This window comes from Rattus norvegicus, chromosome 8 (assembly GCF_036323735.1).
Source record: "Rattus norvegicus strain BN/NHsdMcwi chromosome 8, GRCr8, whole genome shotgun sequence".
Classification (NCBI taxonomy): domain Eukaryota; kingdom Metazoa; phylum Chordata; class Mammalia; order Rodentia; family Muridae; genus Rattus; species Rattus norvegicus.
Genome location: NC_086026.1, coordinates 52,080,924 through 52,097,114, shown reverse-complemented (window position 1 = coordinate 52,097,114; position 16,191 = coordinate 52,080,924). Strand labels below are relative to the sequence as shown.

The 16,191-nt window shown below is 45.9% G+C and overlaps 1 protein-coding gene across 7 annotated transcripts in view; it reads left to right on the top strand.

The window, feature by feature from the left end:
- The window catches only part of Grik4 (glutamate ionotropic receptor kainate type subunit 4), a 426,707-nt gene that overhangs the window by 131,637 nt on the left and 278,879 nt on the right, over positions 1-16,191 (top strand). For 6 of the 7 annotated variants that reach the window (XM_063264893.1, XM_017595455.3, XM_039080793.2 and 3 more), the window contains one exon: positions 6,395-6,526. In XM_063264893.1, the coding sequence (XP_063120963.1) occupies positions 6,445-6,526 (82 nt within the window). In that variant the 5' untranslated portion in view covers positions 6,395-6,444. Of the gene's footprint in view, positions 1-6,394; positions 6,527-10,207; positions 15,337-16,191 lie in introns of those variants that run through there. The other variant, XM_039080792.2, reaches the window with a different exon arrangement.

Here is a 16,191-nt window from a genome sequence, read left to right as displayed (position 1 = left end):
CTAACCCAGGGCCTTGCGCATGCTAGGCAAGCTAGGCAAGCGCTCTACCACTGAGCTAAATCCCCAACACCCTGAGGTTCCTTTGTTAAGGAGGTTGTCTCTCTTCCAACATCAGCTTTTGTCAACTTGGTCACAGATCAGATGGTTACAGTTGCTTGTGTTTATTTCTGGGTCTTCTATTGTATTGTTCCATGTATCTTTCAGATTTCAGCAGTGAATTATCTAGTACTAGGTTTTTCTTTGTCTGGACACCTTTTTATTAATCAGTTTTATTCCTTATTATTACTGTATTTGGGATTTTAATATTCTTTTCTTTCAGTTTTGGTGGGTCTTTTGTATCTGGAAATTACATATATATTTTCTGGATTTCTCATTTTATTGGAGTGTAAATTTTCAAATCAATTCCTAATGAACCCTCCAGATTTTAGTTGTATATTTTGTTAATACATCCTTTGTTGCCCCTGAGACTATTAATTTTGTTTTTTCTCCTTCTTTTGTATATTTCTTAATTTCCATATCTTTATAGAGCTTCTTTAGTTTCTCTTCCTGTTGGGTCCAGTTTTATTCCATTATTAAAAGAAAAGTTATAGATATTCTTTCTTTTTTAATATCTGTCAAGAATTGTTTTGCAAAACCTAAAATATGATCTATATTGGAGAGACTTGCTTGAGTTGCTGAAAACTGCATATTCTTCAGTTTGGGATGTAACATTCTATAGGTGTCTGTTGAGTTTATTTGGTCTATAATATATCTTAATTTTGATACCTGGTGCACATAAATTTATAGTTATTATTTCTTCTTGATATATTTGTTCTCTTTAGCAATATGTAGTGATTTTTTTTTGAGTTTTGGAGGTAAGAATGTTTTGTTGTGTATAAATGCCATTTCTGTTTGCTTCTGGATTCTATTTGTCTGGGATATAATTTTTCCATCCTTTTCCTTTTAGTCTGCTTATGTCTTTGCCAGTGATGTGTTTCTTGCAGGCAGCATGTAGTTGGGTCTTTATTTCTGACCAAATTACCCAGCCCATGAAATTTAATGAGACAACTAAGATAGACCATGGATGTTGGAATTCTAATAGAAGGCTATCAGTTAATTTCTACTATTTTATTGTTTTTCCTAATGAGTGATTCTTTTCTGATTCTCATTTGCTTATTTACTGTTCTAGAGCTTTAGTATTGCTTTTGGGGTTGCGTTTGTCTTCCTCTACTGTGGTAAAACCTCTTGAAATATTCTTGGCAGTGCTGGTTTTATATCATGGATTTCTTTAGCTTTTATTTGCCTTAAAGGATCTTTATATTTTCTTTTATTCTGAAGGGTAACTTTGGTGGATACATAATCTAGGTTGGTGGGGTTTTCTTCCATGGTTGAAATAAATCATCCTATTTTTTTCCTGGGCTTTTAGAGTTTCTGTTGAGATATTTGAGCTATTCTAAGAGGTTTTCCTTTAGAATGTGTTAGTATTTCTCTCTGACAACTTTCAATATTCTTTCTTTCTTCTGTACTCTTAGAGTTTAAACTATAATATGGCCAGCTTCTCTTCTAGTCCTGTCTGTTTGGGCTTCTACATGCTTTCTTTTCTTGTATGTCTGCATCTTTCCTAATATTTGGAAAATTTTCTTAACATCATTTAACTGAAAAGGTTTTATGCCCTCAGTGTGTACCTCATCACCTAGCTTTACATCAAAATTATATAAATTTGGTCTTTTAATTATGTCCCAAGAGTCTTGTATGTTCTGTTCATAATTTCCTACATTTTAAAAATTGTTATTGTCTGAGTATTCTAACTTGTCAGTCTTGTCTCCAGCCCCTGAAATTCTCATTTTTAATTGGTTTAGTCTTTTTGGTCAGACTTTCAACTGAGTTTTTAAATTTAGCTTAATGGGATTTTCATATCCATGATTTCTGTTTAATGCCTTTGAAAAGTCTTTGTCTTTTGAACTTCAGATTCATGTTGTTTATTGCCTTCTTTAATTGGTCCAATTATTTTTTATGTATTTTCTTGGAACTCGTTGGTATTTAAAAAGTCATTTTGTAAAACTCTCCATTCTAGTCTTCCATCTTGTTCATTATCTTTGGAGTCGGTTGCCATAAAATTATGAGCTTTGAGGGAAGTTTTGCTGTTCTATTTTCATATATCTTTTGTTTTATGTTGAAACTTGAGGATATGTTGGGATGGATAGTTCTTAAACTTTTATGTGAGAGTCTCTTTAAGGAGAATGGTCTCTTGTTGATTGTATCCTTTGGAGGCAGATTATTATGAAATGTTGGACATTTCTCAACTGAATTTTACATTATGGTTTCTTTGTTACTTTTTTTTTTTGTTAGAGATTAGCCTGTTTTGACACAGTATATATGTTGTCAGAGTACATGTATGTAGGTCTCATAAGTGGGGTACTTCTATTGTATTAGATGTAATAGAGACAGAAGAAGTAGATGAGGCGTGTCTTCAGTCATTAACCCTCTAATCTTACCATCAGTACACAGCCTAAAGGGATATGGGAATGACATACACTGTAGTTTTTCATAGGTGTGCTATCCATGTTTTGTTGCTTATTTCTGCTATGTTAATGCATAACATCTGTCCCTACTTGAATCTTGGTCTTTAGATGGACATCTTTATATCCCCCTTTGGTTGCATTGAAATATTCACTGACGTTAGACAGGGGTTGGGTTTGGGTTTAGAATAAGGTGCCTTGACTCCTTAGGTGGGATGGGCGTGTAGCTCAGCAGCAGAGCATCTACTGTTAGGCATAAGCCCCAGCCCTGTGAAGAGTGAAAGGGAAATGGCAACAGGCAGGAAAGATATAAAAAAAAAAAACCCCACAACTCTCAACCTTGACAACAGCAACAGGAATGGTGGTGGTGGAAACTGTATAAACAGTAAAATTTCATGGCATAATAGGACATTGTAATTAGGAGAAAAGGTAAAGGAACATGGAAGCGAAAGTGTCAGAGCATACAAGACATGAAAAGAGAAAAAGGGCAAGATGTAGAAAGTGATGGCCACACTGAGAAAGAATGTGAGAATGAACGACTGTCAGGATGAACGACTGTCAGTTAGAAGTAGAGGCAGAGAAAAAAAATCCATCAATCCCTGCTTCAAACAACTGAAGCTTCAGAGACAAAAAATAAATAAATAAATAAAATAAAATAAATAAAAAAGAAGAAGAAGAGGGAAGTTTGTATATGAACAAGTCATAAAATAATGAGAGCCCACTCAATAATAATATTGAATCAGATATGTCTCCCCTGGGGGGTTGGTGTGAGCAAGGGTGGGTGGGACCTCACTGCCCCAGTCAGTTTGTTCCTTTTCCTGGGTCTTTTGCAGCTCCATGTTCCCTGCAGAGAGCTGAGGCTGAGGTTAGTCTCACTTTCTTTCCTGGGTGTTTCCTTTCTTGCTGATTATGCGAGTGGTTTGGGAGCAAGCTGGTTGGAATAGTTTTGTTTGCTTGCTTATTGGTACTAAGTAACACGAAAAAGCAAATTTCCTTCAGCCTGAGTTGACCCTGGATAGCTTAGTTCAAAGTGTTTCCAAGGCTCCACTGGGGTCTGGGTCCCAGTTGTCCCCCTGAGACTCCCAAGGAGGTCAGGGCAATGGACTGTATTGGATGGGAGTACAACAAAACTCCCACTTTCCAAAGTCTGTGTTGTTTCAAGGTGCAAAGTCTACATGAAATTTTGAACATTTCCTCATCTTCTGATCCTCTCTGACTGCCTGCTGGGAGTCCCTGGTCTTAAGGGAAAAGCAACTTCATTTCTTTTTGTGTCTCTGACCCAAATCCTACTGTTTATATATTTTTTAATGCACTTGCTTCAGTAGCATTCTACTGGGACTGCTCGGGATCCCAAGGCAGAGATTGGCTGGGAAGTGCTGTAATAACTGCTGTGAGTTCTAGGGAAAAGGAAGACGTAGCAACTTGGTTTCTCCAGGCAGGAGCTTGGTTGGTTGCAACCTTCTCAATATGGTTCCCTATTTCTTGCATGAGCCTTCTGTGTTGAGACAGGCAGAGCATCGCTGAAGAGCCAGCACACCTGGCAGCTCCCAGATCAGCTAAATCCAGACTGCCTTTCTGCCTTGCCTATGTCTTCATCGTGTGTCTCCTTTTTTCTCTGTTGAAAGGCTCTGTAAGCTATTCTCTCTCTCTCTCTCTCTCTCTCTCTCTCTCTCTCTCTCTCTCTCTCTCCTTTTATGTGTGCATGTTCATGAATGTGCAACTGCACATATATGTACATATGAGTAGAGGCAGGGGACAAGCTTAGATATCAATTCTTTGAGTGTACACCCAGCATTTTGAGACAGAGTCTATCACTGTCTTGGACCTTGCTGAGTAGGCTAGACAGGCTGCCCAGTGAGCCTCAGAGATCTGCCTATCTTTGCTTTCTCCATACCAGAACTGCAAAGATGCTCCTGTCTTCCTTGTGTGGTTTCTGGCTACTCAGGTCCTCGTGCTTATACAGCAAGCACTTTATTGGCTGCGCTACCTCTCTAGTCAGCATTGTGCTTTTTCTTGCCCTCTGGTTTGGTAACTAGAGGTTCCGAGTCTCTCCACATCTCTGTCTGTCCGGCATTGAACTCTGACAAATTCCTCAGCTACTCACTTCACAGAGAAGCTGTTTTCTGACTGTGTCAATTTCAAACCACAGAGAAGCTTCAAGCGCTGCTTGCTTCTAACTCATCATTTGGTGACAACATTTTGTCATTGACTGAACTTTTGATTGCATAGCCCTCTTGTTTGTTTCTATACTTTAAACCCATACTGTGTGCAGTTTTGTGTCTAGTAACTTTTTCTCAGTATTGTGTTCATGACAGTCTTTGTGCTGTTACATGTAGCAGTAGGCTCTTCATGTCTATGCCTTTATCACACCAAGCTGTATGATATACATATAGTGTATTTCTTCATTCATGATGCTCGACACTTAGCTTCCATTCTGGGCAAATACAAAGACTGCTGCTGTGAACATTCTAGGACATGCCTTTAGTGAGCATACACAGACTTCTATTGGAGAAGTACTAAGGAGTGGACTTGCTGGTTCATGCGGATGTGTGAAAAGCTCGGGTAGACCAGTTCTCCAACACACGTACATAACTTACGTACATAACTCATGCTGTGTGAGCCACCTAGCTGCTCCATGTTTCAGATAACATGTGGTGAAGAATGTGGATTAAAACTGTGTTTCCTTGATGCCAGTGAATCTCAGCATCTTTTCAAATGTGCACAGCCCATTGGTTAGTGAAGTATCCGTTCAAGGCTTTTGACTGGTTTTCTGTTGATTATCAGGTGGGAGGGGAAAGACTTGAATACTTCTCTCCTATCCTGGAGCATCCAGAATTAAATATACAGGTGCTCAAGGCCTCCACTTTCATCCCAGTGACGAGGCAGAACTGGTTTGCTACAGATGCTGAGTCTTAGATTAGTCAAGAGGTTATGAGAAGGTTAGTGGCCTTCCTGCTTTGGGGAGGGGCAGCCTATGGACAGCTCCAGTTTTGATACGTAGGTGAGGAGGTGGATGAAGGATATGAAAAGGACTTAGTGCATCTGGCAGACAAACCAGGTGCAGAAACAATAGAGATATGTCCCTCTGTCAGCTCTATTTGCTGGGAGAAAAGGTCTCCCAACCAAGCTTTGGAGGAAGTGATAGGCATGTAGTCTCTCATTTAGGGCAAGTCTCCATAAGGTAGCTTCCCCTCTGCAGTCCTCCCACCAGCTTCCCAAGAGGCAATTAATAGGACTTACACAAATTAGGAAGCTGTGCTGAGACAAAGAGAGGCCTTGTAAGACCACACAGGTGGCAACTGGGGGAGTGGTACTTGGACCCATCCCATGTACTAGGGGATCTCGTGCCTTCTCTTCTGCTTAATCATGACCTCTATTCCTTAGGACAAACCAAAGTTCTTGATTCCTAGTTAGAGATTTAGAAAGAAAAGTGGGGTATGATGTATCCTGTAGCTTGTTAGAGCAGCCTGCCCTATGTGCACCAGGGGCTTTGGAGAGTACAGGAGGAGAGTTTAAGGCCCAGTTCCAGGGTTTTGCCTGCGACTCTCTCCTGGATGCTGCCAGACTCTCCTAGAGGTATTGTTGCCTCTCCCTACTGAAGTTCTTTTTTTTTAAGATTTATTTTTTATTTATCTGAGTATACTGCAGTTATCTTCAGACATACCAGAAGAGATCAATCAGATCTCATTACAGATGGTTGTGAGCCACCATGTGGTTGCTGGGAATTGAACTCGGGACCTCTGGAAGAGCAGTCAGTGCTCTTAACCGCTGAGCCATCTCTCCAACCCCCTACTGAAGTTCTTGAATGTTCTCTGGAACCTCTGTCAGTGGGATGGACCAGGTGACTGCCTAGCCTGGTTAGAACTCACATGCTTCCCCTCTCTGTTCCCTCACAGCGTTATGTCATGCCCAGACCAGCAGAGGGCTCCATGAGGAGTTATAGAAGATGCCCCGTGTCTCTGCTCCTCTGGTGCTGCTTCCTGCTTGGCTCTTGATGGTGGCCTGTAGCCCACACTCCCTGAGGATCGGTAAGTACAGTCTGGGTCTGGATGGTAGTCTCATTGTTATCCCAAGTGTGCACAGAGGAAATGTCTCTACTTCATAGGCTCTGTGGGATGCTTCCCTGATCTCCCTGACTGTGACTGTGACAGACGTGGAGATGGTGGAGGCAGAGGCAGATACAGATGTGGATGTGGAGGTGTTGAAGGGACCATGCTGACAGCATCCATCTGGTCTTCCTGTATGGCTCCAACAGTGTCTAGAATAAAATGATGCTCACTCCCCGGTATAATCCATGGCAGGTTTCTTCCTGAATGTGAAGGGGCAGTTGTTAGTAATGGAGGAAGGTGAAAATAGCCACAGGGATTACAAATCCAGGACCAAAGAGAAACACTTGGTTGCCTCTTTTGTCTGATTAGTTAAAGAAGAATCTAGAAATTGGTGTTAAGGTTGTATTTGGCAATTTGGATGAAGTCAGGAGTCTTCTTGGTGATTCTAGTCCAGCCTGCTGGGAAGGGCCTTAAGTTGCTCTCTGTTAGCCATGGTGTAGTTGTGAGAGGGATGACAGGATACTTCAGCCTCTCCTCTGTCCTTGTTGCCAAGGATGAGCAGGGTTGCCACTGCACCACTGGCACCTCTACTCCTGGCAGTCAGGGTGGGGGAAACCAGGTACCTCCTCCCTGCCATGAGCAAATACTCCTAGATCACGGGAAGCCAAGGCTCCATAGATCTTGGGACCTGGTTATAAAGATGAGGACACCACCTACTCCAGCACAAGGAGTCCTTGGAGTCAGGACAGGTGGGAGGGTGTCAGAGGTCAGACATGAGTACATGCATGTGTGGGACATGGGTCAGTGTGGTGTGAGCTATCCAAATTCGTGTGGGCTGAACAGGAGCCTCCTGAAAGCAAGCCCTCCAGTGTTAGGTTAGATGATTGTTCTTGTGGGTGGTTATGCAGATAACTGTGACTCCTTCTTCCCAGACTGGAGGTGGGTGGAGCAGAGTGGCTGTGGTCATGACTGGATCTTTTTTATTTTTTATTTTGAGACAAAGCTTCACTATATAAACCTGTCTGGTCTGGAACTCACTCTGTAGACTAGGCTGGCCTTGAATTCACACAGCTCTGCCTGACTCCGCCTCCTAAATGCCAGGATTAAAGGGGTCTGTCACCGTACCCCAGCAGGACCCGGATCCTCAACATGAAACTGACAGGCTAGAGACCAATGTAGAATAAAAATAGTTGGATGCTGGGCAGGAGAACCCTTCCCATCACAACAAGAATTGACCTTAAGGGTTCCAGAATACAATCGGCACTGGTGATGGTCAGGAGGCTCAGACATGGGCAAAAGCAGGCTGATGGCTCAGACTACAGGCAGGTCAGGCATCACCTATCGGAGGCTGGGACAGTGGGTCTCAAGCTGGTCGTTTCTGTTACCTTATGGGCCTATTTCTCCATGGGAATGCAGTGGCTTCTGATTGACGTCAGAAATGTGGACAGGTGATGTAATTCTCCCCTCACTCTGTACTCAACTCCTTGTGCTGCTTGCTTTAAAATAAAAGGCATTAAAAACAAGCTCTTCCCTCCCTCTCTTCCTCGTTCATTTCTATAGAAACTACAAAATCTAATTTAATTCTGCTCGGTGATGAAGCAAAGCGGTTCATATCCTTAAGATGCTTAATTTATAAGATGCCTACCGTTATCTAGCGTTTGCTTCGAGGTCCCCACCAATACCACCACCAAATGAGCAGATAAAACGGCAACCCATCAATTTCTGTTTGTCACTAATGGGAGGCAGAAAGGAACTGAGCCAGAATTACAGCCCCCGCCCCCACTTCGCCTGCCTGAGCATTGGTTCTCTGGGGAAGGAAGCACACACTGGAGCCCACAGATCTGTCTTGGTTGCTAGGTTAGCAAGAGGGCTTTGAGGGGTCCCCGTAATCTCCCCCCACCCACACTAAACAAACGGTGCTTGTCTGACTCTGTTGAATCCCCAATTTTGATTCATGTCAGTCCCCTTTAACCTGATTTCTAGCACAGATCCCCCTGTCCATCAGGGTCAAACTGGGGTTGATTTCCTAGAAAAGCCAGGGAAAATCAGATAAGCTGAGAAAGAGACAGAGAGACAGAGAGACAGAGAGACAGAGAGACAGACAGAGAGAGAAGGAGGGGAGGAGGAGGGGAAGGGGGAGGGAAAGAGGGGGAGAGGAGGGGAAGGGGGAGAGGAAGAAGGGGAGGGGGGAAGGGGAAGGGGTGGGAGAGGGATGGGGAGGGAAAGGGGATGGGGAGGGAAAGAGGGGGAGGGGGATGGGGAGGGAAAGAGGGGGAGGGGGAGGGGGAGGGAAAGAGGGGGAGGGGATGGGAGAGGAAGGGGGAGGGAAAGAGGGGGAGGGGGAGGGAGAGGGGTGCCAGGACTTGTTTTGTCTCCTTGGTTATCCTAAAGTTAGAAGTTAGAAGCCTTGTAAAGCTCCCTGATGGTTCAGGTGGTGAGGTGCTAATTACAGGGACTCCAGAGGGGAACTAGAGTGGGGCAGGCCTGGGAAGAGAAGTAGGTCAAGAAAACATGAGTAGCTTTGCTTCATTCCAGACACCTGGCACACGGAGGGGCTGGGGCAGTGCTGAGGTTCCCAGGTCTGTGACAGATTCACAGAAAGGGGAGGGACCACTGTTCCATTCCATCCACCTTCTCAGGGGTCGCTACTACCACATATAAGCTTCTGCGGGTCTCTCCCCAGAGCCCTCCCGTCCATCTTCAGAATAGATGGCTGTCAAGGCAGGACTGTACACAGGGACAGGGAGTCTTGGAGATAAATTGTTCAGTCTGCGCCATCCTCAGCCCCACTTGTCGCCGGTGACAATATGGATGTTTGGAAGAGGCGGACAAACCCATTGCCCAGCCTTCTCATGGCTGTTTTTCATTCAAGCGGGGCACAGGGCGGGAGATGCAGCCAAATTGTCTATTACGGTGTCTGCTGTTTACCCCCTCCCCCCCGAATTGGAGTTTTGGGTCAGAGAAAGGGACTTTATTTACGGCTGTAAGGCTATCCGCATAAATTTCCCAAACTCTCACATGTGTGTCAGACCCCTTCAGTCATCTATCTCCTGAAAATGTTTTTGATTTTTGCTTCTTTCCCACTGGGTCGTCTGAGCGGTGACTCGGGAGCCACAGTAAATAAATGCCCGCCAAACTTCCCCCATCCCCACAGCTCTCCCTGACTGAAAGAGATCATGGCTGCTGCGTCTTGTTATAACCGATGATGAGGACCCATTATCCAACCTGCTCAGTTTTGCAGATGAAGGGATGTAGCTAAGGTCAGACGGTCGTATGTGGTTGGCCTGAGAGCACTGACTTACCTTTTGCTGACTTTTAGCTACTAGGCAGCACAGTCGGCTTCAGTACCACGTGGCATTTTCTCTTCGTTTTCCCTGCTATCTTCTATGTTAGTCAACGTCCTTGTCCCTGCTGCACTGGGTACTTACTACGTTCTTGTTAACCAATGGATGGTTGCTTGCTTACCTTGGCGAGTCCTTCTGCACTGCACTGTATACACAATGGGCTACCCTCTATTGTCCAAGGGTGAGGGAGACTTACCCATGCTTCTCCTCCCCCTCCTCCTCCTCCTCTTCTTCCTCCTCCTCCTCCTCCTCCCCCTCCCCTCTTCTTCTTCTTCCTCCTCCTCCTCCCCCTCCTCCTCCTCCTCTTCTTCCTCCTCCTCTTCCTCCTCCTCCTCTTCTTTTTCTTCCTCTCCTGTCACTTTTGGCTAAAATAGTTCTTCATCTGAAAATCCTTTCCCTGGGAACAGCAGCATCTCCTGTAATTATGGCAATCCCACTCAATGTATTATCTTGTTTCTGGTCTTAAAATATTGAAAGATGGATACTCATGGCTTGTATGGTCTCTTACTTTCCCTTGGCCTTTTTACCCCCCGTAACTTACCAAATGATAGCTAATAGAGGAGGAAACCAGCAGGGACCAGCAGGAACTTGAGAGGTTCGGTCCTGATGCCAAAGGGATTCTGTCAGCATGGATGGCACGGGACACCGCAGGTTAAGGCAACAACTGAACCTCTTTCTTGTTTAAGGCTTTCCTACTCAGTGAGACAGCAAGAGCTCAGGTTTATCTGACAGTCAGCCTCAGTAGGATCCCCAAGCACTTCACAACTACAATTTTTAACTTGGTTGATTTCCTCCAATGAGCTCCAATCCTTTGCAGAGAATATATTACCTACAGCACTCAAACTTTATAAAGATGAAGCTAAGAGGAGGACAGGGGAACAGTGGGAAGAATAAAGCCACTGGTTACTGCTCTCATCTGCTGTGTACTGAATCTATTGGACACAGAGACAAATCTACCGCTGGTTTCTCATCCTTGTAGAGGATTCACCATGGTTTTTTTTTTTTTTTTGAGTAATGGGATCTCCTCCTAATGTCACAACATGATTTGACTTACGAAAGTTTGATCAGTGTGCAACTTTTCGTCTTTATTCCTAATTGAATCAGCTCAATAGGCAATCAGCCAGTATTTCACAATAGTGGCAAATAGACATTGATGACCTTCATGCGTCACCTAGAGAGGGGATACAAGAAAGTTCCCTTGGTGAAGCATCTCAAGGGAGTCTGGGTCTGTCTGACCCATACCTAGTCTGGGTTGCAGTACCAGGCTTTCCCACCACCTGCTGAACGAATCATCTATGGCAAAATTTGAATCTTGAGTCACCCTTTAAGCTCTCCGATGCCTGGATGTCTCACCCCTGCCAGGATGAGTCGATGCCCAGGCATGGCATCCCATTTGACTGCTGGACCACAAGACATGATTAGGAAAGTGTAGTTTGAATGTGAAATGTTCCCAGAGTGTGTTTGAACACTTGGTTGCTAGCTGATGATGTTGTTTTGGAAGCTCACGTGACTTTTAGGAGGTGGAGCCTCACTGGAAAATGGAGAGGCCCCAGCCCCAGCCCCACCTCCTATCCTCCAGTTTCCTGAGTTGGAATGCACTGGCCTACTGCTTCACGCTCTGTGGGTTGCCTCCTCCTCAACTATGAGCCATAACAAACCCTTTGTTCCTAACGTTGCTTACTGTCATTTATTTGGTCACAGTAACAAGGCAAGGAACTAATACAGAAGATGATGATTTTCGCCCCCAAAGAAAACGCGTGTTTCTGCAAATGCCCGTGCATTTGGATGCCAGACGACTGACTCTGTATACCTTGCTTCGGGACTCACTGGAACCTACACATTTTGGGGGTGGATATGGGAGGCTGGCAGGAGCTGGACAGCTATCTAGGCCAGTGTGCCCCGAGAAGGCTCGACCAAGATGACACAACTCTCAAACTGGTAATGTTGGTGCCACGGCTTGCAGTGAATAGAGTTCTGATGTGTTTACTGGGTTTCTAGGAGACAGGCAGAAGGGGGCACGTGCTGTGAGGAAGAGCCCGAGGCTCTCAGGATTTGTGGCTTACCCAGGATTCTACGGAGATAAGTGGTAAAGTCAGAGGATATGAACTGAGTAGAATCTGAGGGTGTCACGGTCTGGGACAGTCTTTTGGCAGCACAGTCCCTGTGGCCAAGATCCAAAGCTTCCAGAGGCCAGAATGCTGCTGTCTGAACCTCACAGAGGAGTAGGCAAATCATGGCAGTGACGGCTAGTCACTTGGGCTTCTCTATTATTTTTCCAGCATGCTGTGATGAGTCTTTGGGGTTGGGGGTTGGCAAAGATCACAGTGCAAAGGCATCAGAGGCGAGATTGTGGGGCCCATGAATGGTGGTTGGTGGAGTTGGTTTTCATATCATTTGGGTGTGCCGTTGCCTATGTTTGCTCTAGAATGGCCTGGCTTCCCTGTCTAGAACTCTCATTCATTTTATCTGGCTGCGATGACATCCACTCCTCAGTTGGATCTGTCAAGGTCCAGCCATGCCTGAGGAAGTAACCGGTACACTTGATAGTCACCACTGGGTTGAGCTGGGAGCACATGGTACTGAAAGAAGCTTGTCAAAATTTCAAAACCCTGTCTTACGGAGCCCTGGGATGCGGATTAAGTCATTTGCAAATTGTATTTGAGGGAAAGGGGGTGTGGGGTTGTGGAAACTATAGATTTTTGTTTCCACATTTAAAAAAGAGTCTACCTGGCAGATGGAATGGACATTTTGGACACCAGGTGACCATGAGAGGTTTAACGAGGATTTCAGCATCAAATTGAAGATTGGCCCTGTCACCCTTAGGACCCTTAGGGTGTGACGGTTTAGTTAGCCTTTGGTCCCATTCTCACATGGAGGACACTTCTGTCTCATTGTGGTCTCATTAATAACCATTAAGAAGAGCTTAAATTGAGACAGTCACCTGCCTAATTAAAGCCATGACCCTATTGGGCTCCAGTTGCTTGGGGGAAGTCAGGCAGATCTTATTTTGTGATATAGCCCAGACTCTCTGGGGGCGTCCTTTCTCCTCATGGCTGTGGATGTGTGGTGGGCGGGAGAAGCAGCTGCTAGATCTTAGCTGAGTGCGCCTGTGTGAGTCTGAGTTGGTGAGACGCACTCATGAACACAGGCAAAGCCCGAACGTTCCACTCATAGCCTCTTGGCTCAGCTGCAGGCAAGACTGTGTTCGCATTTAACTCTCATTAGTCTGGATAAGCAGACACACTTCCCCTGCAGGGCTTATGGAAGCTACTGGGGTCACAGGGCATCGGGATGCTGCAGACAAGCTAAGAGGCTCCCCATCAGCCCCTCTTTAGACGTATATATTCTTCTCACTTGTGGCTGGTCAGCTCCTAGAGGACTGAGATGATGGTGCTCATTTAGCCTACAGAATGACAAATTGTGAAAGAACCCAGGCTAATCCAGGCTTAACTTTTCATCCACTGGAGTCTACTGTCTTCTTTGTATGCACGTAGCACTCCTGTGCTGGCCTCAGGGGGTGCCATGCATGAGTCCAGTGTGTAGCCACGCTTGGGAATATGTCACTGGTATGACCTCTTTAGGCGAGAGGTGCTCTCCTCTGAACCTCTACCCTAGGGTGACAGGCATCAGCTACAGCCGGTTTTGTTCCTCTCCTCCGATGTCTGAGGTGGGCTGGCATCCACGGTGAATCTCCCCTGCTCTGGGGAGCTCTCGCCCCTGGAACCCTCAGAATGCCTTGTGCATGAGTTCACCTACTTGCCCAGCATTTCACTGTCTGCCTCAGGATTTACCCACCTGTTTTACACAAATATTTTCAAAAATCTTATTTGAATTCCACCCACACCAGGAGCCTAGTGGCTTCCCGTGGGGGATAGACTCTGCCTTTTGTCCCCTCGAGTGTCCTTCACACCAGATGGCAGATCTTCTCTTGACTCCTGCCCCCCTTTAACTATCCATGCCTCAGCCGGTTTTCTCTTTCCCTTTAGAGGCACTGCAGAAGAACTGCTCATCCAGCCCTTTTACTTCCTCTCCCCTCTTTCCTATCAATAGCACTCAGAATCAAACTCGATGGTCAGGCTGGGAGGCAAGCACACTTAGTGCTCCCTCTCCAGTGTTTCTCAATCTCTGGATGCTGCTGTTCCTCATCCTCTGGTGCTGGGTGTCTCCCGTATCCACCCCACTTCTGTGGCGATTTTATGTACTTCTATGTTGATGATCTCCCCTCTTCAGCTCTGAACCCATCCTGTAGCTCATCCACACAGCTATCTACCTGTCATCTTCACACGGGTGACACTACAGACTCAGATATGGCGTGTCTGTGGTTGAGATCTTGACTGTCACCCTCCTGGCCTGCTCTTACTATTGCATCTCCAGTCATGAGCATTAATGAGAGGGATGGCAAGATGGCTTGGTGGGCAAGAGTGCTTGCTGTACAAGCATGGGAACTTGTTGAGTTCAAACCCTCAACATCCATATAAAAACCTCCGCATGGTTACATGTACCCATAACCCCCCGCATGGTGGAACAGGTGGCTCCTGGGAGATTGCCTAGCCAGAAAACTGAGTTCTTGGTTTAGTGAGGGACCCTGTCACAGGCATACAGTAGAGCAGTGATATAGGAGGGCTCTGGCCTCCACCTGAACACTCAAGTGTATATACACATATTAAAAAAATATAAACATAGACCATGCTCCCTTACTCTGTCATATCTGTTTGAAATTGGGCTCCAAATCAACCTCTGACCCTGCCCCCCTTGCCGTCAAGTTCTGTTGGTTTAACTTTCCAAGTTCAGCCATTATGACTCAAAAATTCCCTGCCAGCTCGGGCACCCCTTCCCAGTTCTGAGCCACACCGACTCTCTCCCACAGAGCTGCTGCCGTTTTCTTCTTGTTTCCTGACTCACCTGTTGTTTTATGTCACCTGTTGATCTACAATCTGACAGCAAGAGCAACTCTTTTAAAATAGAGGTTGGGTCATGTCAGGTCACTGCTCTTTCCCTCATTGGAGCAAAGGACGGAGTCTCTCAACGGCCCTCAAGGTTCTCCCTGGCTTGTCACCCTTCTGTTTATTTATGACTTCATTTCTGACAGCCTGCCTGCTGCTCATGGCATGCCAGCCCAGACCACAAGCACCTTTCCTTTCCCCCAAACATACTGAGCATGTGCACTCTGAGCATACAGAGCGCAGAGCACTCTGGGTAGTGGCATAGTTCATTCATTCAAGACAGTCACACCGTGAGGAGCTTCAGAGCTGAGAACCTTTGGGAGGCACAGACTAGAGGCCCTACTTGGTGCAGAAGCATTGGCAAGAACTCCTTCATCACCTAGAATAGTACGCTGACGCAATAGGCTGACCCGAGGTCACTGTTCTCTAAGCTCTGCTTTCCAGTCAAACCCAGGTCTTGGGTCTCCTCTAGATCCTGCACTGAGGAACCCTAAGCCAGCAGGTAAGTGACTTAACATTAGTGTGAGCCTCAGCTGAGAATCTTACTTTGTCTCTCAGGTTCAAACAGCACAGCCTTCCCTGTGTGGTCCCTGGAGTCCCCACATCTCCATTGTGTCTGAGTTGCAGAGCTTACCGTGGTATTGTGACTATGCCAAGCTCATCAGGACTGCGGCCAGACAGGCCTTACTTATCTCAGTCTTCCAAAAGCCCAGAGGTCCAAACCCAGACCCAGAGTCCCAGTTGGGACTATGTGACAGGCTTCTAGCCTTTTGCTGACACTGCTGCTATTGGCCAGGTGCCTGCCAGCTGTTGGCCAGGAGCCCACACCAGTCATGGCTGCTTGCCTGTGCTTACGTTCACAAAAATCTAAATGGTGGCAGGGACCCCAGTACAACCCACTAAGCCTCTGAAGAGTGATGACCACTGTTTTTTCTTCTTCTCTCTGTGTCCACTATTAGAGTTCTAGGCGGACTGGGAGCCGTGCAGGGCATGCCTGGTCCTCTTCTTGGTGACAGCATCTTGGAGAGCTGAAGGGATGTATTTTCTTCCCCCTGAGTTCATCACTAGTGTCTCTTACATATTGCCTAGAATCTACTCAGCATCCTGGTTTCCTTCCTTCCAAAAGGGATTCCTTTTCTTTCCTCCTTCCAGGTGAGGATTGGATCCCCTAAACCAGAGGTACCCTTCTCATCTGCTTCTAACCTACCGGTGGCATGTGCTCTAGCTTGGTAGGGTTGGGCTTTTCCTGTGTTTGGCTCATCCCCATTCAGCACTAGCTCCAAGGTTTCTGTGTTAAGAAAGCCAGGCCCAAGCTCTCCCTGCACTGTGAACCTCAGCCCCGGAAACATTCCTAGCT